This window comes from Globicephala melas, chromosome 18, assembly GCF_963455315.2.
Source record: "Globicephala melas chromosome 18, mGloMel1.2, whole genome shotgun sequence".
NCBI classification, from domain to species: domain Eukaryota; kingdom Metazoa; phylum Chordata; class Mammalia; order Artiodactyla; family Delphinidae; genus Globicephala; species Globicephala melas.
In genome coordinates this window covers 21479936-21506655 of record NC_083331.1, presented here as the reverse complement: position 1 = coordinate 21506655, position 26720 = coordinate 21479936, and the positions used below count along the sequence as shown (strand labels likewise).

The 26720-nt window shown below is 38.3% G+C and overlaps 1 protein-coding gene and 1 non-coding gene across 3 annotated transcripts in view; one reads left to right on the top strand and one right to left on the bottom strand.

Moving 5' to 3' along the window:
* The window catches only part of NUFIP1 (nuclear FMR1 interacting protein 1), a 51403-nt gene that overhangs the window by 9373 nt on the left and 15310 nt on the right, over nt 1-26720 (bottom strand). For both annotated transcript variants that reach the window (XM_060288114.1, XM_030882214.3), the window contains exons 6-8: nt 20415-20507; nt 16102-16295; nt 6002-6118 (exon numbers count right to left, since the gene is read on the bottom strand). In XM_060288114.1, coding sequence (XP_060144097.1) covers nt 6002-6118; nt 16102-16295; nt 20415-20507 — 404 coding nt within the window. The remainder of the gene's footprint in view (nt 1-6001; nt 6119-16101; nt 16296-20414; nt 20508-26720) is intronic.
* LOC115866856 (small nucleolar RNA SNORA40) lies at nt 17916-18036 on the top strand. The gene has a single exon (XR_004044883.1). It is a non-coding gene; the product is annotated as a small nucleolar RNA SNORA40 (small nucleolar RNA).

Genomic DNA, 26720 nt, shown 5'->3' with positions numbered 1-26720 from the left:
TAAAAAACAAATTAAAAAACAGGGAAAACTTACAAAGATAACAAAAAAACACACCCCATAATATTCCCCTTCCCCAGCCATAATACTGGCTACTTATTAGTTAAAACTGAGCATGTACAATGTATTATACAAAATTTTTCAAATTGTGAGCTATGACTGCCAATAATTGAGATTACCACAAAGAACTACAGAAAATGATCCCTATGAAAGAAATGATACCAGATGGAAACTTGGATCTACACAAAGGAATGAAGAGTGCCAGAAAGTCAATATGTGGATAAATACAAAAGACCTTTTTTCTCATTTGAAAAAATTTTTAAAGATAATTGACTATTTAAAGCAAAAATAATAATAACAATGTATGTAGGATTTATAACATCTATAGAATTAAAATCTAAGATAACAATAGCACAAAGGAAGGGAAGAGGAAAATCTAAGTATATTGCTATAAAATTCTTAAATTACAGGAATACTTCACTTTACTGTGCTTCGATTTAATGTTGTTCACAGATAGAGCGTTCTGTACAAATTGAAGGTTTGTGGCAACATTGAGCAAGTCTATCAGCACCATTTTTTCAACATCAATTGCTCACTTCATGTCTCTCTGTCACATTTTGGTGATTCAATATTTCAAACTTCATGTCTCTCTGTCACATTTTGGTGATTCAATATTTCAAACTTTCACTGTTATTAAATCTGTTATAGTCATCTGTAATCAGTGATCTTTGATGTTACTATTGTAATTGTTTTGGGTCACCACAAACCATGCCCATATAAGACAATAAACTTAATTCATAAATATGTATGTTCTGACTGCTTTACCTACCTGCCATTCTCTCATTTCTCTCCTTCTCCGCAGGCCTCCCTATTCCCTGAGACACAATACTGAAATTATGCCAGTTAATAACTGTGCTACAATGGCCTCTGAGTGTTCAAGTGAAAGGAAGTGTCTCACGTTTTTCACTTTTTTTTTTTTTACGTTTTTCACTTTTAAGTCAAAAACTGAGACAGGCCAGAAGCTAGGCCTCTTGTACCAGTTAGCCAAGTTGTGAAAGCAAAGGAAAAGTTTTTGAAGGAAATTAAAAGTGCTACTCCAGTGAACACACAAATGATAAGGAAGGGAAACAGCCTTACTGCTGATATGCAGAAAGCTGTAGTGGTCTGGACAGAAGATCAAACCAGCCACAACATTCCCTTAAGGCAAAAGCCTATAATCCAGAGCAAGGCCCTAACTCTCTTCAATTCTATGAAGGCCGAGAGAAGTGAGGAAGCTGCAGAAGAAAGGTCTGAAACTAACAGAGATTTAAAAGAAGCCGTCATCATGACATAAAAGTGCGAGGTGAAGCAGCAAGTGCTGATGTAAAGCTGCAGCAAATTATCCAGAAGACCTAGCTAAGACAATTAACAAAGGCGACTACACTAAACAACAGAGTTTCTATGTAGACGAAACAGCCTTGTATTGGAAGAAGATGCCATCTAGAATTTTCATAGCTAGAGAGGAGAAGACAATGCTTGCCTTTAAAGCTTCAAAGGACAAACTGACTCTCTTGTAAGGGGCTAATGCAGCTGGTGACTTAAAGTTGAAGCCAATGCTCCTTTACCATTCTGAATATCCTAGGGTCCTTAAGAATTACACTAAATCTACTCTGCCTGTGCTCTATAAATGCAACAACGAAGCCTGGATGACACAGCACATGTTTATGACATGGTTTACTGACTATATCAAGCCTATTGATGAGACCTACTGCTCAGAAGAAGATTCCTTTCAAAATATGACTGCTCACTCCTGGTCACCTAGGAGCTCTGATGGAGACGTACCAGGAGATTCATGTTGTTTTCATGCCTGCTAACACAACATACAGTCTTGTCAAGTTCACATAAACATGTTTTGGGGTATATATGTGTTGGGGTATAAAACGAATCTCAATAAATTGAAAAACTGAAAGCATATAGAATATGTTCTCTGACCATAACAGAAGTAAATAAAATCAATAACAGAAAACTATCTTTAAAAACCCTCCAAAAAACTGGAGCTGAACAACAGACTTCTCAATAACCAGAGTTAAAGGACATATCACAAGAGAAATTAAAAAATATTTTGATATAAATAAAAATGAAAACAAAATGTGTCAAATTTGCAGGATGCAGCTAAAGCAATGCATGGAGGCAAATGTATAGCTCTGAATGCTTACATTAGAAATGAAAAAAATTTAAAATCACTTATCTCAGTTTCTACTGTAACAAGGTAGAAAGTGAGGAGGAAAGAAAGAGTGAAAGTGTGAAAATCAATTAGAAATAGACAACAGAAAAAAATCAACAAAGCCAGAAGGCAGTTCCTTGAAAAGATTTATAAAATTAATAAACACCTAGCAAGATGATCTGATCAAGAAAAAAGGGGGAAAAAAACCCAATTAATAGTATAAGGAATCAAAGAAGGAACATCACTATAAATCCTACATATATCACAAGAAAATATCACAAACAACTTTATGCCAATAAACTTGACAATTGGTCAAATTGAAACAAATTCTTCTGAAAAATATAAATTACCAAAATTGGCTCAAGGAAAAAGTAGAAAATCTGAATAGTGCTATACCTATTAAGGAAATTTGATTAATTTAGAATCTTCCCCCAGAGAAAATGCCAGGTACAGATGGCTTCACTACTGAATCCTACAAACAAGAAAAAATTGCAGCAATTCTACACAAATCCTTAAAAGAGGAGGAGGAAACAGATCCCAACTCATCCCAAATCCAGACAAAGCCTATAAGAGAAGAAAAACACAGACTAATATTCCTCAAGAACACGGATGCAAAAATCCTTAATAAAATATTGGCAAATCAAATCCAGTAATGTATTAAACAGGTAATACACCAATTCCGAGTAGACTTTATCCCAGGAATACAGGGTTGGTTTGACATTTGAAAATCAATCGGTGTATTTCACCACATTGAGAAAAAAAACAACCACCACCATATAATCAGTTGAAAATTCACAAGTATTAAGATAGGAATTCCCTCCTCTCAGCCCCAAATGGTTTTTCTATATTTTTGATTACCATGAATTATAGGCTAATGTGATATAAAGAGTTCTATCCTAGACGTTGGGAACTGAGTTCAATTGCCTGGACACGAGTGTGACAGGCTAATCATATGCCTCAAAACCCTCAACATTCAAGCATTACATAGGACTGAATGTGGAAATTACATTTGAAAGGAAGTACAGGGTAAGTGTTAGAAGCACAGACTCTGTTACAAACTGTTAGGTTCAAATTCTAGATCCAAGACTTCCTAGCTGTGTGACCTTGGAGCAGCTACTTATCTCTGCCTAAATTTCCTCATAAGTAATGGCACCTACTTCATGAGGTTACTGCAATAATTAAATGAGTAAAGCACATTAAACAGTGCCCGAAATAGAGTAAGCACTATATAAGAATTTGCCCTGATAGTGATTTTAATGTGCCTTCAAACTAATGGGGAAAAGAGGAAAAGAAGAGAAATATAACCATAAAACAATGGAGCTAAGAATTCACAAGTGCTTTGCAGAGTTCAAAACTATGGGAATAAGAATTAAAGGCAAAAAAGAAAAACTAGGGCACTATTTTCTCTTATGTCCCCCAATCATAGCCAAACCTATTTGAAGAAACATAACAATTTTGGGGAGTTGCAAAACTGTGCTTAACTTCTCATATGGCACAAACAAAAACAAAAAACTAACATGCAAGACCCAGGATAGATAAAACGTTTGGAAATACTGCTCACTGAAATTTTCTTTCCTATCTATATCTTAACGATTCTGAAAGCCCCAGAACCAAGTATATAGCCTCTTCTTTTGCTCAGTCTTTCTGGAAGGACCCTTTCCTTGTTTAAAATTCATTCTGGAAAAGCACTATTCATGTTTAAGATCCTCTACACACTTCTATGTTAATTCCTAAGTTAAGACAGGTCTTAAATATGAAAATACGGTTGTTAAAATCTGTGAGAATCAGACTGCTTCTCTCCATTTAGAACTCACTTAAATAAGAAGCCTTCTAGACGCTATTTCATGGTTCAGAGAAGGCTCACTTTATTTCCTTGGTTTATTTACTCTGAAGTCCCTCTATGTCAATATCCTATCCTATCCTATAGCCCAGAATTAACACTGAAAGCTAGAAATTTGCTAGTGACCTGGATGGCTTAATAAAGCTGAATTCAAATTACATAAAATAATTCTTAAGGCTTAGGAATGTGAAGCAAGGACATTTTCCTTAAGGCAGGACATTTTAAACAATTAGTCAAAACGAATTCATACAAAATCAAATATATCTTTTAACAGACAACATCTTCTGTTATGTACTAGAAAAGAAAAGCTATGCATTACTGTGCAGGAAGATAGCAAATGCCACACAAAGAAAGACTGTAATGGAAGGCAATATAGTTGGCTTCTTTAGACATTTAAGTCCCTAAACCTAAGCTTTACATCAGCTTCGCCATATACTAGCTTTGCAAACCTACCCTCTCGAAGCTTAAGGGTCTATAAAATGGAGGGTTGAAACCTCAAAGATCCCTTCCAGTTTCCTTTCTTCCTTCTAATTTAAAAAATAGTGGCAGCCTCAAAATGAAGACATGAGTATAAAACGTTTTATCTTAGGAATGAGAGAAGAAAGCATTAGAACAGCTTGTTTTTATGGGATTCAGTAATCTGGTAATAGCTTTCTTTGCTATCACCTGTCATAAATACAAATGATAAGCAGGAAATGTAATACGTGTTTAAAGAATAACTTCATCTTCGTATCAGTATAATGGAAACAAGAGTAAAGAAATAAATACTGTTTTTCTTAAGATTAAAAAAAAAATAAGAAGAGGCAACCATCTGCTAAGGAATACTCTGATAAAGCCAAAGTAGTTTATATTTCAAATTTCAACTAGCGTTTAGCCAGCTACCATAGTAAAAGGAAAAAAGGAAAAAAAAATTCCTGTTATAGATAGATCTAAACCTTAACTTTCGTATTAAAGCCCAACTCTTCCTTCAACATCTCAACTACACAAACATTGATTTTCTCTAGCCTAGCCAACATTAAAAGTCCTGCCATCTTCATCCAATTACATTCAAATCTTCCCTTCATCCTACATATTCACTTTTAAGACCCTCTATTCTTGAGTACAGCCCCTACTGTGATTACATATCTGAGACACACACTCATGAATTCTCTCATGGTTGGTTGGTGAAGCCTAGATAAAATGACCATGCAGAGCCAGGTACACAGGCACAATAGGACACATGCTTATGCACTAAACAAATGCTGGATTACTGATATGAACCTTGGGTTAAGAACTGCCATACTGCCAAGCCTACTTGCAGCCCTTTTAGGTGGCCCTAAAAGAGACGCTAGTGATTGAGCTGGTTTATTATCATCTTTAAAGGTTAAGACATGTATCCTGAACAACGTTAAGTTCTCAGAAAGACTATCTAAAGGATTCCGTGTCTCTCAACCTTTAAAGTACATACACGGGCGAATGCAACGCAAGTATAGGGTTACTGTGTTCTCCAAATGAGATAATTTAGGTAAATGAGCTCTATAAAGAGCAATGCCCCATATACATGTAAGGAATGTTATTATCCTCTTTGTCACAAAGGACCTCGCTCCACCTAGTAAAGGTGCAAAACATGTTAAGACAAGGGTTCGTGAGAGTAGAGAGAAGTAATTAACCTTCTTCACTATATCTTTTAGAATATTCTTTGATTTCACTAGTGGATATTATCTCTTCCCCTTCCTATTCTTTTACTATTGTTTGCCCTTTTCTCCTAGAGGAGCAATACATTTCCCCATTTCTCTCACTTCATTTCATCCCATGTTAACTTCTGAATCAAACGAAGAAGGAACTTGAGGATCAAAGAATGTGCATGACACATCTTGTCCTCAGATACATACACATGAAAGGATGCTACTGATGCGTAGTGTACATCAAAGGCAAAAAGCAACGAAACAAACCTAACTGTAACAACTGAGGCCATAACTTACCTTCTGGCTCACTCTCCGACCCCGAGAGGCTGCCATAGCTGCTCATTAGGGAGCACAGGGCTGGTGTCACTTCCTTAGGTATGACAGCATTTTGTGGTTTCTCCTCTTTATCGGACTCTGGAATAGAAAGACCTAAGAGTAAAACTGTATACCAAAAATATCTACAACCATAAGAAAGAAAGCTGACAGCCCCCCACTCCCTCATGTGTTAGTGAAAAGAAAGTAATTTCTGATCATTTCCTCAATCTTCCCAAAAATGAAATCCAGGAGACTCGAAAAATTTCCCCTTGGTTTAAATCTTTGTGGTCAGATAAGCTATCTACCCCAAAGAGAAAACAGAGGGGCAAATGGAAGCTATACACGACTCAGTTTCTTACCATGCTTCACAGGTTATGGAACTTGGGCCTTCTCTAAATTAACCAGTCTTTGTTATTATTTTATTTTATTTAGGCTATTAATTAATTTTATTAAGGTAGCAGGAAGGCCATAAACTTATTTGACTTCACTGGATTAGGATCACAGACTCTGAAAATTAGATTTAGAATAAGTAAAATATAAAATATCCACTCTTTTTGTTGTTTTTACGACGGGGTTAGAGGGCACATATAACATTTCAACCATTCTATAGCTGAAGGCACAAAGAGTTCCGCTGAACTGAATCCGCCCAAAATTTTTATTATTTAGAACTTCTAAGAACTTAAGTAAACAAGCCAACTATGAGAATTACCAAGTACTAAGAGCCTGCCAAAGGTAAAGTGTTTGATCAGAGCCCAGTAAGCCTAGCTATAGCCCCCGGACACCACCTATTACATTTATTTTTGGCAGCTCTCAAAATGTATTACATCTATTCTAAACAAGTCAGTAATGCCTGACTGAAGAATGAAGACAGTAAGTAACCTGTCTGTGTAGTGAACCAACTCAACCCACAACCAATATGAAATGTTTCAAGACAGTACTTAACGTTTACCAAGTCAGTCTAAGGGAAACCAAAACATGCCAGTAGGAAACAGGAGGAAACTTTTATGTGAGTATGGAATTACCACCTTCTGGTGGATGAAGTTAAATCCTCTCTCCTCCCCCAATCCACACTGCCCAGCAGCAGCCCCTCCAAACACTGCTCCTTGTCGATTTTTAGCTAACTTATTACCTTTTCTCCTGAATTAATAAAGGGAAAGGAAAATATGCAGTTATATATATATATAAATAAGTTACTAGTGGATAAAACAGAATCTACAACAATATTAGTACAGACACTGGTCATCTCATTGTTTGAATGATGATGTACCAAAGTGTAGTATTTCCTTCTAAGACCCAAAGAGAGGCACCAAAAAGTACAATACAGTTGACTATATAATGCTCTTTAAAAGCATGAGCTCATTTAATCCTTATGAAGTATCACCTTCACTATTTTTTTTTTTTGGTTGCATTGGGTCTTTGTTGCTGCACGTGAGCTTTCTTTAGTTGCGGCGAGCTGGGGCTACTCTTTGTTGCAGTGCGTGGGCTTCTCATCACGGTGGCTTCTCTTGTTGCAGAGCACGGGCTCTCGGAGCGTGAGCTTCAGTAGTTGTGGCTTGTAGGCTCCAGAGCGTAGGCTCAGTAGTTGTGGCGCACGGGCTTAGTTGCTCCGCGGCATGTGGGATCTTCCCGGACCAGGCCTCGAACCCGTGTCCCCTGCCTTGGCAGGCATATTTTTAACCAGTACGCCACCAGGGAAGCCCTGCCTTCATTATTAATTACAGGTGATGAAACCAAAATTCAGAGAATCTGAACTGGATGATCCTTTAGGTAACAAGTCTATAGAACACATGGGTCAAATTTAAATTCTAGCTATCTAATTCCAAATCCCACTTCTTAACTAGTGGGCTAGAATATCTCCTACAGATATATAAAGTCCTCTTCTGAAAATTAAGTCATCCTACCAAAATGTCTCTCTGGTCTAGAATGTTAATAAATGTCTTCCAGCTATAGCCCATTTCTCTGTTCCCTTTCAGAGCAAAACCCCAAATAACTATTTGTATAATTCACCAGGGAACACCTGGGCCTGAAATTTCCTACAGCTATCTGACACGCTCCAGAATCTACTCCAATCTGCCTTTCAGGCCCACCACACCAGTGAACCTTTTTCTTCCAAGTTCACTGGATTCCTCTGTGTTGCCAAAGAGGAATACTTGTTGGTGCTCATCTTATTTAACTTAGTGATGACATCTGACAGTCCAAGTGGCCCTTGAACAACACGGGCTTGAAGTTCATGGGTCCACTTATGCACAGATATCTTTTGATAGTAAATACTATTGAAACTGATCTACAGTTGGTTGAATCCATGGATTCGGAACTGTGGATACAGAAGAACTGCATTACATGGAAGGCAGACTACAGGTTACACTTGAATTTTCGACCACGTGGAGGGCTGGTGCCCCTAACCTCCCAAATTGTTCAAGGGCCAACTGTAGTCATGTTTTACTTTTAAAAACATTTCCTTCACTTGGCTTCCAGAACCCTTTCACTTGGCTCTCCTTTCCCAGTCTCCCTACTAAATTCTCTTCATTGACCAACTTCAAAATTCTTGAATGTCCCTGGGTCCAATCCTCAGCAACCTTTTCTCTTTATGCCTCCTCCTCCTCTTATGATCTCATTTTATCTCAAAGTACTATCTAGATCCTGGTAAATCACAAATGTATACCTCCAGCCTTCAATTATCCCCTAAACTCCAGAATAACCTAACTGCTATTCAACATCTCTGCTTGGGTATCAAACAGGCACCTCAAATGTTAACACGTCCAAAAACAAGCGCTTGATTTCTCCTCAAACATGCCTGCCAGTAGTCTCCATCTCAATAAACTCCAGCTCTTCTTCATGGTTACGCCAAAACCTAGCAATCACCCTTGACTCTTCTCCTTTTCACATACCATATCCAATCTAGCCACAAATACGGTCAGCTCTATTTTGAAGATATATCCAGAATCGTACTCCTCCTCATTACTTCACTTCTATAACCCCAGTCCCAGTCAACATTTCTTACCTGGACAGTTCTAGCAGCCTCCTAAAAGGACACCCTGATATGACCCGCCCACCTCTGCAGTCCATTCTCCACCTTAACACATCACATCACCTCTCTGCTCAACCTCGGAGTAAAGTCCCAAGTCCTTTGCTGCCTACAAGACCCTACTTGATCTGATCCTTCACCACTTTCTTCCTGGCTTACTCCACTCCAATCTTGCTGTTCCCTGAATACACAAGCATGCTCTCACCATGGAGTGTTCGCACTTGTTGCTTTCTCTGCTTGGAAAACTCTCCCCTCAGGTCTCAGCCCCTAATTTTACTCAGATTTCTTAATGTCGCCTTATCATACAGATGCCATTGCTGATTATATAAAATAGCACACCCCTTTCTCCAATTGCCATTCTCCATCCTTTTCCTTAGCTTTACTCATCGTTATGAAGGATATCAACCCCTATTTACTGCAGCTGCCCCAAGCAGAACATAAGGTACAGGAGAGAAGGGGTTTGGCTTTGTTCAGTACTGTATCCTCAGAGCCTAGAACAGTACATAAGTGCTCAAGAAATATTTGAAGAACAAACTCTTGCATGAATGAGTTAAGGACAAGTTCAAAAAGGCTAACTGGTACAGAATGACAGAGCTATGCCGAGGTGGTACCACAAAAGAAACCTGATTTTGTCTGGATTCAGAGCTTATTCTTTTTTCTTTTCCATAAAATGATTCCATTTTTCTTAAAAAATCACATACATGTGTATAAGAAAAACACTGAAGGATATAAAACAAAACGTGAGCAGTGGCTGTCTGTAAGTTAAGAAAGTAGGTTGTTTTTTATTTTATGCTTTTCAGTTTTTTCCTCACATTTTCTGCATTATTTTTGTAATCAGAAAAGAATAGAAGAAGAAAACATAGGAAAATAAAACCTGGAAGAAAGTGTTTCCTCACAATTCAATTCAAGAAGTGGACCACGCAGCTTTAACTGGCCTACATATCACCCCTTTCCTGCCTCCCTTTTTTTCTAAACTTTATATTTTGAAACAATTTTAGATTTACACAAGTGTTGCAAAGATAGTACCAAGAATTTCCATATACCCTTCACCTAGCTTCCCCTAATATTAACATCTTACAAACCACAGTACATTTACCATAGCTAACAAATTAACATTGGAATAGTACTACTACCTAAACTACAGACTGTAATGTAATTTCACCAGTTTTTCCACTAATGTCCTTTTTCTGTTCTAGGATTCAATCCACCATATCACATCATGTTCAATCACCATGACACCTTGATCTGTGTCTTATCCAAACCTGTGACAAATTCTCAGTATTTCCTTGCCTTTCATGAACTTGACTGTTTTAAAGACTACCGGTCAGTTATTGCAGAATACCCCTCAGCTGGGTCTGTCTGATGTTTTCTAATGATTAGACTGAGGTTGTGGATTTTAGGTAGTGACCTTCTCATCATATATCAGGGAGTACATCTCAACCTATTACTGGTGATATTAACCATGATCACTCGGTAGTCTCCACCACGTTACTATTCTGCTCTTTCATTATTCTATTCCTAAAAACAAGCCACTAAGTCCAGCCCACATTCAAGGGGAGGGAAATTAATCTCCACCTCTCGAAGCAAAGAATTTTAGACATACATTAAAACCACAACATGAGTGGTTGGTGTACTCATTACGAGGAGTGTCACAAAGCTCACTACACTTAACTGCCTTCCCAAGGGAAAGAGCTAGGAGTTCATACAAATGAACACCTCTTTTCCTATTTCGTCCCCCTCAGTTATGTTTTGGGGACCCACCACATGTAATGACACTTTTGGCACTATCAAAACATCCTCTATGGTGACTCTTCATCTCAAAAACAGAAGGCTGTTCACACAGACGCTCAGATCTACTTGGCAGTTCTAATGTAGGCATTTCTAGCAGCCATCTTAGAATGACTATACCATAGGCAGAGCTGATAAAATAATACTCAAGAAACTTCACCCACATTTTAATAAAAGCAGCCAAAACATCTCTCTAAACTAAAAATACCAGTATATTTGCAGCAACATGGATGGACCTAGGGATTGTCATACTGGCTGAAGTAAGTCAGAGAAAGACAAATATCATATGGTATCGCTTATATGTGGAATTTTTAAAGAGTACAAATGAGCTTATTTACAAAACAGAAATAGAGTTTCAGATGTAGAAAACAAACTTATGGTTACAGGGGGGTAAAGGGGGGAGGGATAAATTGGGAGATTGGGATTGACATATATACACTATTATATATAAAATAGATAACTAATAGGACCTACTGTATAGCACAGGGAAGTCTACTCAATACTCTGTAATGACCTACATGGGAAAAGAATCTAAAAAAGAGTGGATGTATGTATATGTATAACTGATTCACTTTACTGTCCACTTGAAACTAACACAACACTGTAAGTCAACTATATTCCAATAAAAATTTTTAAAAAAACAGAAACCATAAAAAATAAACATAAAATAACGAAAAAGATCCCTGAGTAATATTTTAAGGTCTTATACAATTTAATATTAACGTGTGTTAAAAATTTTGATGGGCCTAATTTAGGATAATAAAAGTTTCTATAATTGAATAAGAAAAAATTTTAAAATTAAAATAATAAAAACACCAGTACAAAAATAATAGCAATGAAGATTATAAAATCAAACTTTAAAAACATTATAGGGGCTTCCCTGGTGGCGCAAGTGGTTGAGGGTCCGCCTGCCGATGCAGGGGACACGGGTTCGTGCCCCGGTCTGGGAAGATCCCACATGCCGCGGAGCGGCTGGGCCCGTGAGCCATGGCCGCTGAGCCTGCGCGTCCAGAGCCTGTGCTCCGCAACGGGAGAGGCCACAACAGTGAGAGGCCCTCATACCACAAAAAAAAAAAAAAAAGCATTATAAATACCAACTCCAATAATTTCTTTTACTGTTAAAAACAGAAAATAGTGACACTTTTCTTAGGGGAAATCTCACCTCTCTCTCTCACACATACACATCATGTTCCCAATGACCAAAAAAATTTTTTTACATCTAAAAATTATCACTAGACTATGAGTTTCTTGAAGGCAGGGAAAGACTTCACTAAATTATAGGGCTGGGCAAGCAAAATGTAGGACCTCAGTAAATCCCTATTGAAATTAAAATAACAAAAAACAAACTGCCCTTTGAATGTCTTACCCAACTCTAAACATTAGAAAAAGCTTCTCAACTGGCTTCTTTCTACAACTTATTTCTTTATTTGTGCCACCCTCCTCTCCCCCCACTATTTCCTATTGTCTTTATGGAACAAAGCACAATTATATGCTGTAACCCCAAGAAGATTTATAAATTCTCACAAAGAAAAAGCTATATATTGAAAAAAGTCACTCTAAAAAAATGGGAACTTTGGTTTATAGTTTCCACACCTCAAAACCAGGTATTTAACAATGGGCATTCATGATTTCTGATGCGCCGGGCCAGCTTACTTTCTTACTTGAATGTCTACCTTTTTAACAACAGAAGCCACCTAGCTTACCTCGATGCATAGTTATTAGACTGATGTCCCAGTGTTCTATGACAATAGCTATATTTGTTATAATGAATGACTAACAAACTGGATCCTTCCTGTTTTGTGGACACTGAGGCACTTTAGTCAGTGATGCTCAGGACACATTACTGACCAGCTCCTTTCCTTCTAGCCCAGACAATACTTGTTAAAACCACGGGCCAGGAAAGCCATAGAACATGCTGTATTTAAACAAGAGCAGAGCACCACCAAGGAAATCTAGTGACAACAGGCCATACTCAAAACCCATAAGCTGAGAGACTCCAAATGACAGGCTTTCCTTTTGAAACAATGTCAATTCCCAATTTAAAGCATCTGCACAGGGACTTCCCTGGTGGCACAGTGGTTAAGAGTCCACCTGCCAATGCAAGGGACATGGGTTCAATCCCTAGTCCGGGAGGATCCCACATGCCGTGGAGCAGCTGGGCCCGTGTGCCACAACTACTGAGCCTGTGCTCTAGAGCCCGCTAGCCACAACTACTGAGCCCGTGCGCCTGGAGCCTGTGCTCCGCAACAAGAGAAGCCACCGCAATGAGAAGCCTGCGCACCGCAACGAAGAGTAGCCCCTGCTCACCACAACTAGAGAAAGCCCACGTGCAGCAGCGGGGACCCAATGCAGCCAAAAATAAATAAATTAATTTAATTTAAAAATTCTCCATCTTTAAAAATAAATAAACAAAGCATCTGCACAATTAATGAGGGTTCACATACTACCAACTACCATCAAAAAAAGGTGGGCTCAGGCAGTGATTTTCTAAACGTGACATGAGGCTTATAGAGATTCTCAAGAGCTACTGCCTTCATTTTTAAAGTGAGCTTAGTGCTGAAAAGTGTGAACTGTGACATTTGAGCATGAATAGGGCCACGCTGTCACAATGCTACCCTGCCACTGACAACCTGAATAACAAGCACAACTAGATCTTAATGAAGGTTGACTGGCTCTGGCCCATGTGAAGGAAGCTGCTTCCAAACAAGGTAAAACTGATAAATTGGAAAGTCGAGAATCTGAGATATATACCTAGAGCATGTGAAAAAATGGTACATACGGTTTTCTGTAGCTATACCTGGAGTGGAAAGTTGAAAAACCAACACTCTGAAACATTGATTTGGAAAATGTGAAAGTCCAGAAGAAATCCCAGGTAAAGAACAACATAAATTTAAATGGAATCTTTCCTACAAAATTAAGCTACCATAATTTGATTGTTGGTATTCTGATTTCCTCAAAGAACAATATTATAAATTTACAGCTTACTTTTAGGATTTTTATATTCAAGACTTACATTTTCATCTCTGCCCCTCAGAATAGCAAAAAGTTTCAACATTAAGCCAAAACAAAATTACTTGCTATCTCTCATTCAACTGCTCGTAGATCTGCCTGAATGCTTTCTACCATGAGGATGAAAGGCATTTAACTATTGTTTCTCAGGTCTAAGGTGTCTCTTGAAGACCTACATACAAATAGAGGCAAGATATACTCATCTTTTTGTTAGTGTTTCACCAGATTGATACACTGAAACACTTCTTTAAAAATGAGAAAACAGAATCACCCAACCAAAGCTAACAATGCAAAAACAGAGTATTCAGTGCTACAGAATCCTTCAAATGTTCATTTAGAAAATTGCATAAAGGGAAGAATTATGTAATTTTCAAATTAGTAACACTGCTTGTAACAGTAGTCTTCACATTTGTGTTTCAAGTATTTTAATGACATGGAAGTTTATATTTAGGTACAGATTGTATTTCATCATCAAGGTCACAAACTGTAAGTTTGAAGAAGTATGTGCGCTCTCTCCAACATTTTTTGAAGGAAAAAAAATCAGTGCCCAAGAGTAAATTCAGCCCTGGCCCAATGTCTTCTGTCTTTGCCTTGCTAGCAGCAAGGATAAGATGCCTTTTTAAACCTCTCTCCCACATCTCAACTATCCTAGACTCCTACAATATTTTTTTTGGCCAAATTCAGACTTCACGTGTAGAGGTAGTATAGTATACTAGGAGTCAGACACCTAAATTCTAATTCTGGCTCTGCCATTAATTAGCAGCGTGACTAAGGTAAATTACTCACTCTAAGTTCCTTGGTTCGAAAATGGAAGTAGCATCTGTACATACGTAAAACGTTGTCAGGAGGAAAAGAGCTAATATATACAAAGCCATTTAGAGTACAGTAAGTATTGGGTTGGCCAAAAAGTTTGTTTGGGTTTTTCTGTAAGATGTTACGGAAAAACCCAAACGAACTTTTTGGCCAACCCAATACCTTAACTCAGTAAGTGTTAGTTGGTGTTAAAATAATTTATTATTATTATTCCTACTAAATTTTATCTTGTCACTCTTAGTCCAACATTCCCTTATGCCAAGATCTTTTTCCATCCTGATTTAGTCAATGAAGTAGTTATACCCCTGTTTCTTCCCATCCATAAATTCAGTAATCTGCCACGGGACTTCCCTGGTGGCAGTGGTTAAGAATCGCCTGCCAGTGCAGGGGACATGGGTTTGATCCCTGGTCTGGGAAGATTCCACATGCCGCGGAGCAACTAAGCCTGTGCGCCACAACTACTGAGCCTGCGCTCTAGAGCCCACAAGCCACAACTACTGAAGCCCGCGCACCTAGAGCCCGTGCTCTGCAACAAAGAGAAGCCACTGTAATGAGAAGCCCACACACCGCAATGAAGAGTAGCCCCCACTCGCTGCAACTAGAGAAAGCCTGCAGGCAGCAACGAAGACTCAACACAGCCAAAAATAAATAAATTTATAACATAATCTGTGATTGTCGTAGAAGCCGCTTTCCCCCAAGTTGAGCAGAGCCTGCTAGCAAACCTGCAATGTAACATCAGCAACACCCCTTTGCAAAAGAAGAATCAGTAGCAACTGGATAAAGCCTCACGTCGTTATTAGAAGGAAAGGCGGTAAAATATTTACATAAACATTTTTATTTTTCAGGAGAGAAATGAAGCCTTAGCAGTATCTTTCTGTGACAGCAACATTTTGGTCCTTTAATTTCTCAACTTATAAGCAAGAGTAAACTTATCTCCTAAATTCTAGAAGGAATTTAAGAAAAAACAATAAACACACATAAATATATTCTATGCTCTGAGGAAGAACAGTATTATTTAAATATATGGAATTCATATTATTTACCCAAAGAGACCATGTTCATGCTGAGCAGCATAAATACTGGCTTCCATTGGAATTCCTGCTTTCTAGGTGGGAAAATTCACATAATGGTGCAAATCTGAATCCACAACATCTATACATTCAAAATAATCTTAAGAAAATTTCCAAGATTATATGATACTAAGGAAATTATCCAATAAATATAATCTTTCTCCCACATTCTGCCTGCCTCATGCATTCATTCCCAAGATTCAGAAAAAATGTCTTTAACAAGATTTTTGACAAAACACTCCTATTAAGAACAAAAGCATCATTCTACCTTTTTACATTTTTTGCCATTAAACTCTCCCCAAACAAGGATGTGAAGAATCAATTTCTGCATCACTGGCTATACTCTTAAAAACACGGCGTTTTCTTATTTAGCTTACCGGAATCGGTGTTTACCAAAACACCCAGAGGGTCTGAATTTGCCTCGGGTGTACTTTCAGGCTTCGAACCACACAAGGGATTGCCTGACCCCATGGCTGCTCTCTGTCCAGCACGACCATTTTTCCATTTGTGACGTTTGCCAGGACTTCTGATTTTTGCCATCTGTGAATGTCTGGCCATCCCCTTCATCTTGCTGGAGTAAGAAAAATGCAATTCTTAATATAAAAGGCACTGACCTTTCAAGAAAAATTTGAAAAAGATTACTGAATGCAAAAGAAATTTAGCTGTCAATCACCTGTCACCTAGTACATTAAAGAGACCAGAATAAAATAAATTCAATGGCTTCCAAAGTAGAACTTTAAAAGCATAACATACCACAGTATACCATACTTTATCAATTCCAAATTGCACATTTCCTCCCATAATGTAATCCCTCTGAAATTGGGCTATGTTGTACAATCAACAGCAAGTGAATTTAATTGGCAGCATTCTTTCATTCCTATTATACATTAAGATAAAATGCTCCTTCGACTTTACAAAGTGCATTAACTCTTATCTCCTTAATTGTAAGTAGCCTTAAAGTTTCTGACGCTTTTACAAATATGCTACCTTGTTTCTTGTTTAAACTTCATGGTTCTTGTTTAAACTTCATGGTAACTCCTTAAAATAGATTAGACAGGTATTATTCTCTTCACATTACAGGAGGATAAACTTAAAGATCATAGACCAAGCACAATTTCACGGCTAGCTCAAATCAAGCGCCCTCTCAAACCACAGCAATTACTACTCTTAGGAGGAAACAAATACTTATGTGAGCACATACTTATGTAAACTATGCATAGGAAAACAAAGACCATGTAAAAAAAAAGGTTCATTACATATACTCTCAATGGACAATAAAACAAAGTAAGAAAATAATACCAAGGCACATAATGATCAAATTGCTCAAAGCTAGTGAAAAAGAGAAAATCTTAAAAGCAGTCAGAGATAAAAGGTATTTTATATAGAGGAACAAAATGACAGCAGATTTCTCTTGGAAACAATGCAAATAAGAAAACAATGGGGCAACATCTTTAAAATACTATAAAATTTTTAGAAAACTGTTAACCTAGAATTACTTATCTAGCAAAAATATCTTTCCAATAGGAAGGTAAAATAAAGATCTTTTCAGACACACAGAGCTGAAAGAAGTCATCTCCAGCAGACCCTCACTACAAGAAATGTTATAGTAAGTCTTTCAGGCAAAAGGAAAATGGTATCAGATGGAAAGATAGATCTACGCTAAAGAATGAGGAGTACCAGGCTTCCCTGGTGGCGCAGTGGTTGAGAGTCCGCCTGCCGATGCAGGGGACACGGGTTCGTGCCCCGGTCCGGGAAGATCCCACGTGCCGCAGAGCGGCTGGGCCTGTGAGCCATGGCTGCTGAGCCCGCGCGTCCGGAGCCTGTGCTCCGCAATGGGAGAGGCCACAGCAGTGAGAGGCCCGTGTACCGCAAAAAAAAAAAAAAAAGAATGAGGAGTACCACAAATAGTAACTATATAGGCACCCCAACCATCAGCTAACAAACCACCAGCTGTGACTAAGGCTTGTCAAGATCACCAGATAACCCCCAGCTGACCCCAGATATCTGAGCAGTTAAGACTATCATAGGGAGAGAAAAAAAAAAAAGACACCTATTAAGGGTAAAAAGGCAAGCCACAAATTGCAAGACTATATATATCTGCACTACCTATACTCTACGCAAAAAAGTATTTGTATCTAAATAAATAACCGCTACTAATCAAGAAAAGCAACCCAATTAAAAGGTGGTCAATAGCACTTGTGTTTGTTTGATTTCTCGACAAAGACTTCTAGACAGGGGCAAAAATAAATCCTTTTTTGCAACCCAGAACTCACTGTTCAGTAAGAGTTTTGATACAGGTAAGAAGGAACATGATACCTAAAAGAGAATCAAGTGATGGGGTGTACTGATAAACATAAAGATTGCTTCCAGGACTATAGAGCTGATAATTTCCCTCATACCTTAAGCTTTTAAATTATCAGCTGTATTGATTTAGTACTCTAATTTTAATGTTGACATGAAACAAAGATGGCTTCTTTTTTTAAGCTTGTATCTTGAACACAGTGTCTGGATTTTAAAAAGGTATTGGCATATCCCAATGATCTGTACTGTTCTAGGGTGTGATGGCTTAGGAGTGAATACGATTTGAACCTAACACATTTTTAGAGGATGTCAAATTGAGAAACAAGCAGATCCATCTCCTGACCCTAAACATGGTCCTAAAGTAAATCGCTTGAGGAATTTGGATCCCAAAGATTACAGGTGTGGAATTTTGAAGCGTGTCCTTATTCCCCTGGAGATCAAAGAAGCCCAACTAAAAGAATTGTGGGCTAACATAACAACTTCTTTTTGAAAGGGCTATTTTATCTTGAAGATTATGAGTTTGGAGGAACTAAGGTGATTGGCAGTGGAAAGAATCAGAACACGTGAAATTCCTTAAAAATTTATTGACAAATAATTTTGTCTATGTTACATATAATTTAAAAATCGCTTTAAAAAAAATGGTCAAAGACTTGAACTGGCACTTCACAAGAGAATATCGACATGACGGATAAGCATATAAAAAGATGTCCAACATCGTTAGTCACGAGGGAAATGGTATAACATGAAGAAAAGGTATAACAATACTATGCATTGACCAGGACACACAGCAGTTAGATGCAGAGTCAGTAGGAGTATAAATTAGTACAAGTGTTTTGGAAAACTGTTTGACTACATCTATTATAACTAAATATCTAGTATGACCTAGTGTGTGTGTGTGTGTGTGTGTGTGTGTGTGTGTGTGTGTGTATGGCCAATGTAAACAAGAAACAAGTACTTATGTCCACAAAAGACACTTAAAAGAATGTTCATAGTAGCTTTATTCATAATAGCCCAAATTGGAAACAACCCAAATGACCAATAGTAGAATGAATATATATTCTCACAATTAAGTTCTATATAGCAACAAGAATGGATTTACAGCTATACACAACAATATGGATGAATCTCACAAGATAATTTTGAGCCACAGAAACTATACGCTAAAGAAGACACATCAATACTATATGATTCCACTTATACCAGGTTCTAAGAACAGGTAAAATAAATTTATTATGATAGAAATCAGAAAAGAGGTTACCTTTGTGGGGAGGCATGGAACTAAGGATAGCCTACGAAAGAAACCTTTGTAAGGTAAGACGTTCTATGTATTATTAATGTGTGGAAGTTACATGGGTATGTAGGTATGTGAACGTATATAAATTCATTCAGTTGTACACTCAATACAAAACAAAATGGAAAAAATTCTATGAATGTGAGGCACTGGGGAAAATGGGATGTCTCATACACTGCTGGTGGGAGAGTAAACTACAATAGCTTCTATGATAGGTATTTGGCAGTCACCTATCAATATTATAAATACACATGTCTTTTGACTCAGCAAAACCACTTCTAGGTATCCATGCTCAGAAATATCTGCACATGTGTAAAATATATGTACAGGGCAATAATGGCAACTTTTTATTAGTAAAAGATTGGTGAAAACTTCAATGTCTGTCAATAGAGAATTTTTTTGTTTAAGAAAAAAAAAGACCCTTTGGGATATTCTTATGCTTCTTACACACCCTCAGAGAATGAGGAGTCTTGTTTATATGTCAATATAGGACAATCTCCAAGTATATTATTTGGCTAAAAAAGGCAAGACGTACAATAGTATCAAAAAAGGAAGGGCTTCCCTGGTGGCGCAGTGGTTGAGAGTCCTCCTGCCAATGCAGGGGACGTGGGTTCATGCCCCGGTCCGGGAGGATCCCACGTGCCACGGAGCGGCTGGGCCCGTGAGCCATGGCCGCTGAGCCTGCGCGTCCGGAGCCTGTGCTCCACAACGGGAGAGGCCACAGCAGTGAGAGGCCCGTGTACCGCAAGAAAAAAAAAAAAGGAAAAAAAAAGACTATTATCTATGTGCTATATAAAGATGAAATATCTCTAGAAAGATAAAATGCGTTGCCTCTGGGAGGGAGAACTGTTTAGCTAGGATACGAAGACAGAAGAGACTTGTTACTGTAAATCGTTTTGAAAACCACATAAATGTAGGGTACTACTTATTTTTAAATATAATTTTAAAATTTTTAAATAAAAAAGTTACAAAAGCAAATATTTCAGAATTGAAAGTGTAGAGGGTTTAGGATTTGGGTGTATGCTTTTTTATTATTTATAAGTACATACATTCATTTAAAATAAGCACTGAGGGTGCAAGCAATTTTAAGGAACTTACCCATACTGTGTCGTTGTCAACACTGCTCCTCTCTTTTCCTTTTCAATTTTTAACTTTTTCTTCCTTTCGATATTAGCCAGAGTTGGGTAATTTCTAGAGAACAATAAAAGTCCATTATAAAAGGGCTTTTAGAGTAAATTTTAATTATGCAATCAAGCAATTGTTGCATTTAACAACTTTTGTTTAATGACTAATGCAGTAAATTGATATAAACTTTTAATTCCTTCTGGAATTTTTTTAAGGGTGAAAAAGTAGACTGTAACAATGCTACTCAAAGTATATACCAGCTGCCAGTTCAAACTCTGCTACCAGTCTGTTACCAAGTAAGAAGCTTACAATAGAATTTAAATCAAATATATCACATAATGTGCTGAAACTCATATATAGAGTTCATTTATTTGGCACATACCCATAAATACTATAAACAAAAAGGTATTTTCTTATGCATCTACTTATGCAAATACATACTAGGAGGTATATCCAAAGTTACCAAGATGAGGAAGAGACAGTTCTTAAAAAAAAAGCTACAGTCTACCAGGAAGGTTAAGAAAAGCATGGTTATTTCTAAAGACTAGTTATAACAAGACAAAATATTAAGCATCCCAAGGAGTCTAAGGGAGGTTGGGAAGGAAAGATCCTATCTAGATGGAGAAATCCACAAAGAAAGGAACATGAAAGACACTGGTCTTAAATGGTGTTAAGAGACAAAAATCTGAAGGAAAAGCGTCAGCATGTGCTTTTTTTTTTTTTTTGGCCGCGCCACATGGCCTGTGGGATCAACCAGGGATCGAACCCATGCCCCATGCAGTGGAAGCACAGAGTCTTAACCACTGGACTGCCAGGGACGTTTTTTTTTCTTTTTTTGGCCAGAGTGTTCTAAGCAAACAATGCAGACAAACCAAGGCCTCAGAAAGTGTGAGAGAATGGCAAGTGGTTCATTCTTAAAGAAACAGTTACAGGCAATCAGACCAGAAAGGGAGGCTGGGGCCAAAATGTGCCTCGAATGCCAGACGAGAAAGCTATTTTTAATTCAGTGGCGTTGGGGAGCCACTGAAAGTTATGAACAGGGAAAGATATGAACAAGGCAGTGAAAAGAATTAAATCTGACAGCAGCGTGCAAGACGAATTGCTCTGACAAAGGCTTTCTTTGTTCCTTAGCACAGCTGTGTGGTGATGGGGGCACCAAACTTCGGTGGTGAGAGGAACAGATACTAGGAGCATAAAAAGCACGAAAGGAGGGGAACACAGACAGCCCTCTACCACTCAGCCTGGCTGCTCATTAGAGTAAATTTTGAGAAACATCAACACATCATGTTCTGCCATCATTTCGAGGACACTTTCTCTACCCCCTTCTTTTTTTAACATCTGCATCACTGACTGGGATAGCACAGACAATAGAAGCCCATGGGCTGGGCACACTGGAAGATAAGAATAGAAATGACATTGAGTAAGTGGTGAAGTAATCAGAAAAAGAAAGGCAATGAATTTCAGTGAGGACAGTGCAAAGCAATCTATCCAGCCAAGAAAAATAAACTCCACAAATAAAAGATGATTAATGTACAAGTTATAAATAAACATAAGAGGAAAAGATCAAGGTCACAGGAGATAAAAATCTGACAGGCAGTCAGCACCACATGAGTGCAGTTTTGGAAAGCAAACATAATCTAAGGCGATATGAAATGGACTCTGGCACAGGTACAAGTGTGAAATCATCCTCTCATGACACTCAAAGGTGATCAGAAACTCTCAGGGCACTGCATCCAGCTTTGTACCTCTAAACTGAAAAGGAATGTTAAGGAAAAATAAAACTTGGAGGGGATTCAAAAGAGACTCAAAGATGATTAACAGGATGAAAAAATAAAACCTCTGAAGAAAGATGAAAGGAACTAGAACTATTTGCAGCCTTTAAAAGAGGGAGAGAAGTGACAAAAAATGATCTTACAGAGAAGATGGCAGCCAGCTGTCCTCAACCTGAAGACAAACTACACCGAAGCAGAAATGATGAGGAAAAGGTGATGACTTTCACAGGCACCACAGTGTCTAGACGTGTAACTCACAGCTAATCAACACTCTTCACACCTCTGAAATTCACTTAGTCTTAAAAATGTTAAAGAAACACAAAATGTGTTTCTTTAACGTTTTTCTTCTGAGTGTTACAGAGCAACCCTTAACATGTTGGGTCATATGCTAAACATAAAGACTTGGTCCTACAGTGTTTCATGTATAAGCAAGGAGCTATGTAAATGTTTCTCAATGATAAGGAATATAAACAGTTTGTTACAGGAAGTGGATTTTAGGTGAGATATAATAAAGAATTCCTCGAATGAGACATCAAGAATGTTGTGGAAACTCCTTTGGTGGAAGTCTTTTAAAACAGCTCACTTCTTCTTTCTGGCTGACTGAAGTGTCACCTTCCTAAAGGTAGGGGATTTTTATATCCCTTCCAAAGTTATAAGATTCTATATATCAGTGCTTAAATTAATAAAATTTTCTTGCAAAAGTTATACCATTCTTATTTACATAGAACCTAGAGACTAAAAACTAGGGAAAACAAGGGTACCAGAGAGCAAATTATCCCCCCAAATGGGAAACCAGAAACACAAGACCTAGTTATACATACAACAATAATCAGAAGCCCCTTCCAGCAACATACTAGTGAGATACAAGAATAAGGAAAAGTCTGGATCTTTGATAAAGGACACAGTTCAGGTTTCTAAATTACACAAATCCAGAGAAAACTGTGGAGAAAAATCACAAATTGTGTTACATTGTACAATTACATACCAATAAAATTTAGTCCAATATCTCCTGGTAGAGAATGGATGTTATAAAGCTATAAAGACTGTGACAAGTGGTATTTTCACAGTTGGTTTCTCTATTTTTATCTGCTAAAATCACTTTTCTCCCTACTTCCATCTTTTCCCAACACCCCAAAAGGAAGTGGCCCTGAAACCGTATGCTCTCTATCTTGCTCTCTTCTCCCTCTTTCATTTCTTACCCCCTCTTTGTCTTCCCCTTGCCTAAGCCTTTAAGCCTCCAGTGACAATCCTTAAGCCCCAGAGTCAATAAATTAGCAACATGGAACCAACCATTATCTTAGCACATCTCATTCTGGTTACCCTTCTCTTTCCTTATACTCAAATCACCACCCACTCCTTGGCTTTTCCCTTAAGCCTCTTCTGTAGAAAAACACAATCCCTCTTTATTCTCCCTGAATCACAGCTACTTCAACACTACTGCATTTTTATTTCAAAGTCTTTCCACACTTCAAAAAGATGTAGCATTCTTTAGGAGCACAGCCCCTCTGCTGGAATTCTGAAAGAACTGGGGACACAGCTGTAAAGCGTTTCCTCAGAGCCACAGTAACTGCAGTATTAAAATAAATAACACAACTACTCCACCTAGTGGACTCCAAATCTGCCGTGAAGTATGTTTCAACATCTCAAAAATAAGTGGTTTGGGAAACGAACCTCTACCACTCATTTTTCCTAATGCCAAATCATACAGCATTTGTACCCGACAGGAATTAAGAAAAAATAACTACCGGTTTTTTTTGGCTAGGATTTCTTTTTTTGCAGGTTATTAGTGGAAAGTCTTAAAGTTTTTAATTAAACACAACTATGGATGTTTGTCAGAACTATGCATTAAAAAAGAATAAACTTCACCTTCAAATAAATTGGAGGGGGAGGGAAGGGGTGGCACGACCCCTCTCACAAGAAGTCCTGCAAAACGAACTGATTGCCCTGCCTTCCAAAGACGCCAGCTATCCCTTGACCAGACACTGTTATCCCCACACAGCAAAAATTAATGCTTCAGTTGCCTGTGCTCTCACGGCCACCTACGGATATTCTTCCCACGTCTCCCATTAGAGTGAGGGTCTTAAAGGCAAGAGTCTACTACTATCTCTTTTCAGTAACCTTGGCCATATATAAAACAATCTTTGCCTTTTCAAATACTGAATGTTTACCTCTAATTTCAAGCTAAACTCTTGTCAGGAAGTTATTCAAAGCTATAATGTACATCAACATAAATTCAAAGGTGGCTGAGAGTTCTCGATTACATTACAAAACCAAACTAGTCTTCTACCAGGGACTTTAGAGAAACACGTGCTACCTAAGCTAGTTTGCATCTTCAAATGTTAATATTCCTTAAGTTTCTCTAGCCAGTGGAATTTTTTCCTTTAAAGCACTTGTTGCACAAAACCACAAGGTGGCAGAGTTCACGTTCAAATGGGGAAAGCTACTGTAGAAAGTAATGCATTCAAATACAGATCAATTTGGTTTGTCTTGGTGATGATCTGTCCTATGTGGTGAGAATTTATTGTTCAAACCCACAGCAGTTTAAGTACCATTAGTTATATTACTGAATTCCAACTACAGTTATTAATCTGATCAACACTGCCCAATTTCTTTAACAATGACAAAAGTATAGTTTAAAACATAAATTAAAAATATGAATCTCAGCAAGATTTCTCCAACCACTTACTTGTATATACCAAAATAGAATAACACCCATAATAAAAATATTTTCAAGCCCCATTTACATATATCGACATTTATAAACATCCCTTCTACCTATGGCACCATGGGATATAAACAGTCACACAAACCATGGTTCTTACATTTCTAAAGCTTGTAATTTATTTTTTTAAAAAAGACACATAAGCAAAAAAGTTCATCAATAGCACCATAATGAGGGGCACATACACTAAGGAGGAAGAGGGGATACCACATTCAAAGAGGAACAAGATACCCCTCTAGGCAGATAAGGAAAAATACTCCCAAAATTTTAGTCTGGCAGGATTTCAGCTGGACTAAAGCAGTGAGCAGAACTTCAAGGATAGAGAAGGGAGGATTTTCTGGAAGCAGCATGATCCAAACAGAGGTTAAAAGTTCAAAAAACTTGTTTGGGATATGAAAAAGAAAAAAACCAAGTCTGGCTGGGACAAAGAACTCCTATAAGTAATGTGGGATTAATCAGGAAAGATATGTTAAGCCCACATTACAGTACCCTGACTGTCAGTTCTAAGGTGTTGTTTTCACTGGCATTTTACCTGGCTAAAATAAATTCAGTTTAACAAATTTATCTGTAAATTTTATTCTACATAGTCATCTGTGTAACTAAAAAATACATGCATACTAGCATCTCAATTTGCATGAAAAAAGAACAAACACAAAGAGAATAGCCTAACCTCGTTGGTCAAAGTCAATTCCTTAAGTGTGATCAACACTGCTGAGTGTTCCTCTGCAGAGTGTACTTCAGCTGTGTGGTTTTCTTGAACAACACTTAGCAACTGAGCCAGGGCTGAGATTTTGCCAGGTGGGTGTAATGAAGGGCAACGGAATGAGGGAGCTGAGCTTCTGAGAGTGGTGGAAGTGACTTAAACTTGGCAGAGAAGCAAAGACAGAAGGGGGACGAGAGAAAAAGAAGGTAAAGGGGGTAAGAGGTGGGAGGCTTCAACTAGTCCGGGACCAGGTACAGGTGACAGTGAGACAGTTGGATGAAATGCAAGTTATGACCAAAGAGGAGTAAGCCCAACTTCAAGATTTCCGGGGCAGAAAGTCCAGAAGATCCACAGGGTGGCCGTGAAAGTAAGTGGCAGAAACTGCATGGAGGTAAAGGACACTGGAAATTGGAAGGTAAAAAGGTGCCAGATGAAACTCTTTGCTGTAAGCTGTGAGTCTCAAAGTCAGCGGAATTCAAAGGATACACACTTCTGTTGGACCATCTATATATATGCCAAGGGCAGGGTGGTAAAGGCAACTGCAATCCGCCTTGTTAAGAATCACGGGGGAGGGACTTCCCTGGTGGTCCAGGGGTTAAGAGTCCGCCTTCCAATGCAGGGGATGTGGGTTCGATCCCTGGTTGGGGAACTAAGATCTCGCATGCCGTGGGGCAACTAACCCTGCACACCGCAACTACTGAGCCTGAGCACTTTAGAGCCCACACGCCACAACTAGAGAGCCCACACGCCGCAACTACTGAGGCTGTGCCCTCTAAAGCCCGTGCACCACAACTAGAGACAAGCCCGCATGCAGCAACAAAGAGCCTGCACTCCACAACAAAAGACCCCATGTGCCGCAACGAAGATCCCGCTGCCGCAACTAAGACCCAACGCAGCCAAATAAATATTTTTTTAAAAAAAAAGAATCATGGGGGAGGCTGTCAGAGCTGCAGAGAGCTGTGGAGACAGATGGCAGGAAACTCCAAGAAGAAGGGCCAAGGAGCAATCATCTGGAATCCACGTCAAGGGGGCCCTACAAGTCACAAAACCAGTCACTTTTTGTTCTTGTTTTATTTGACCTT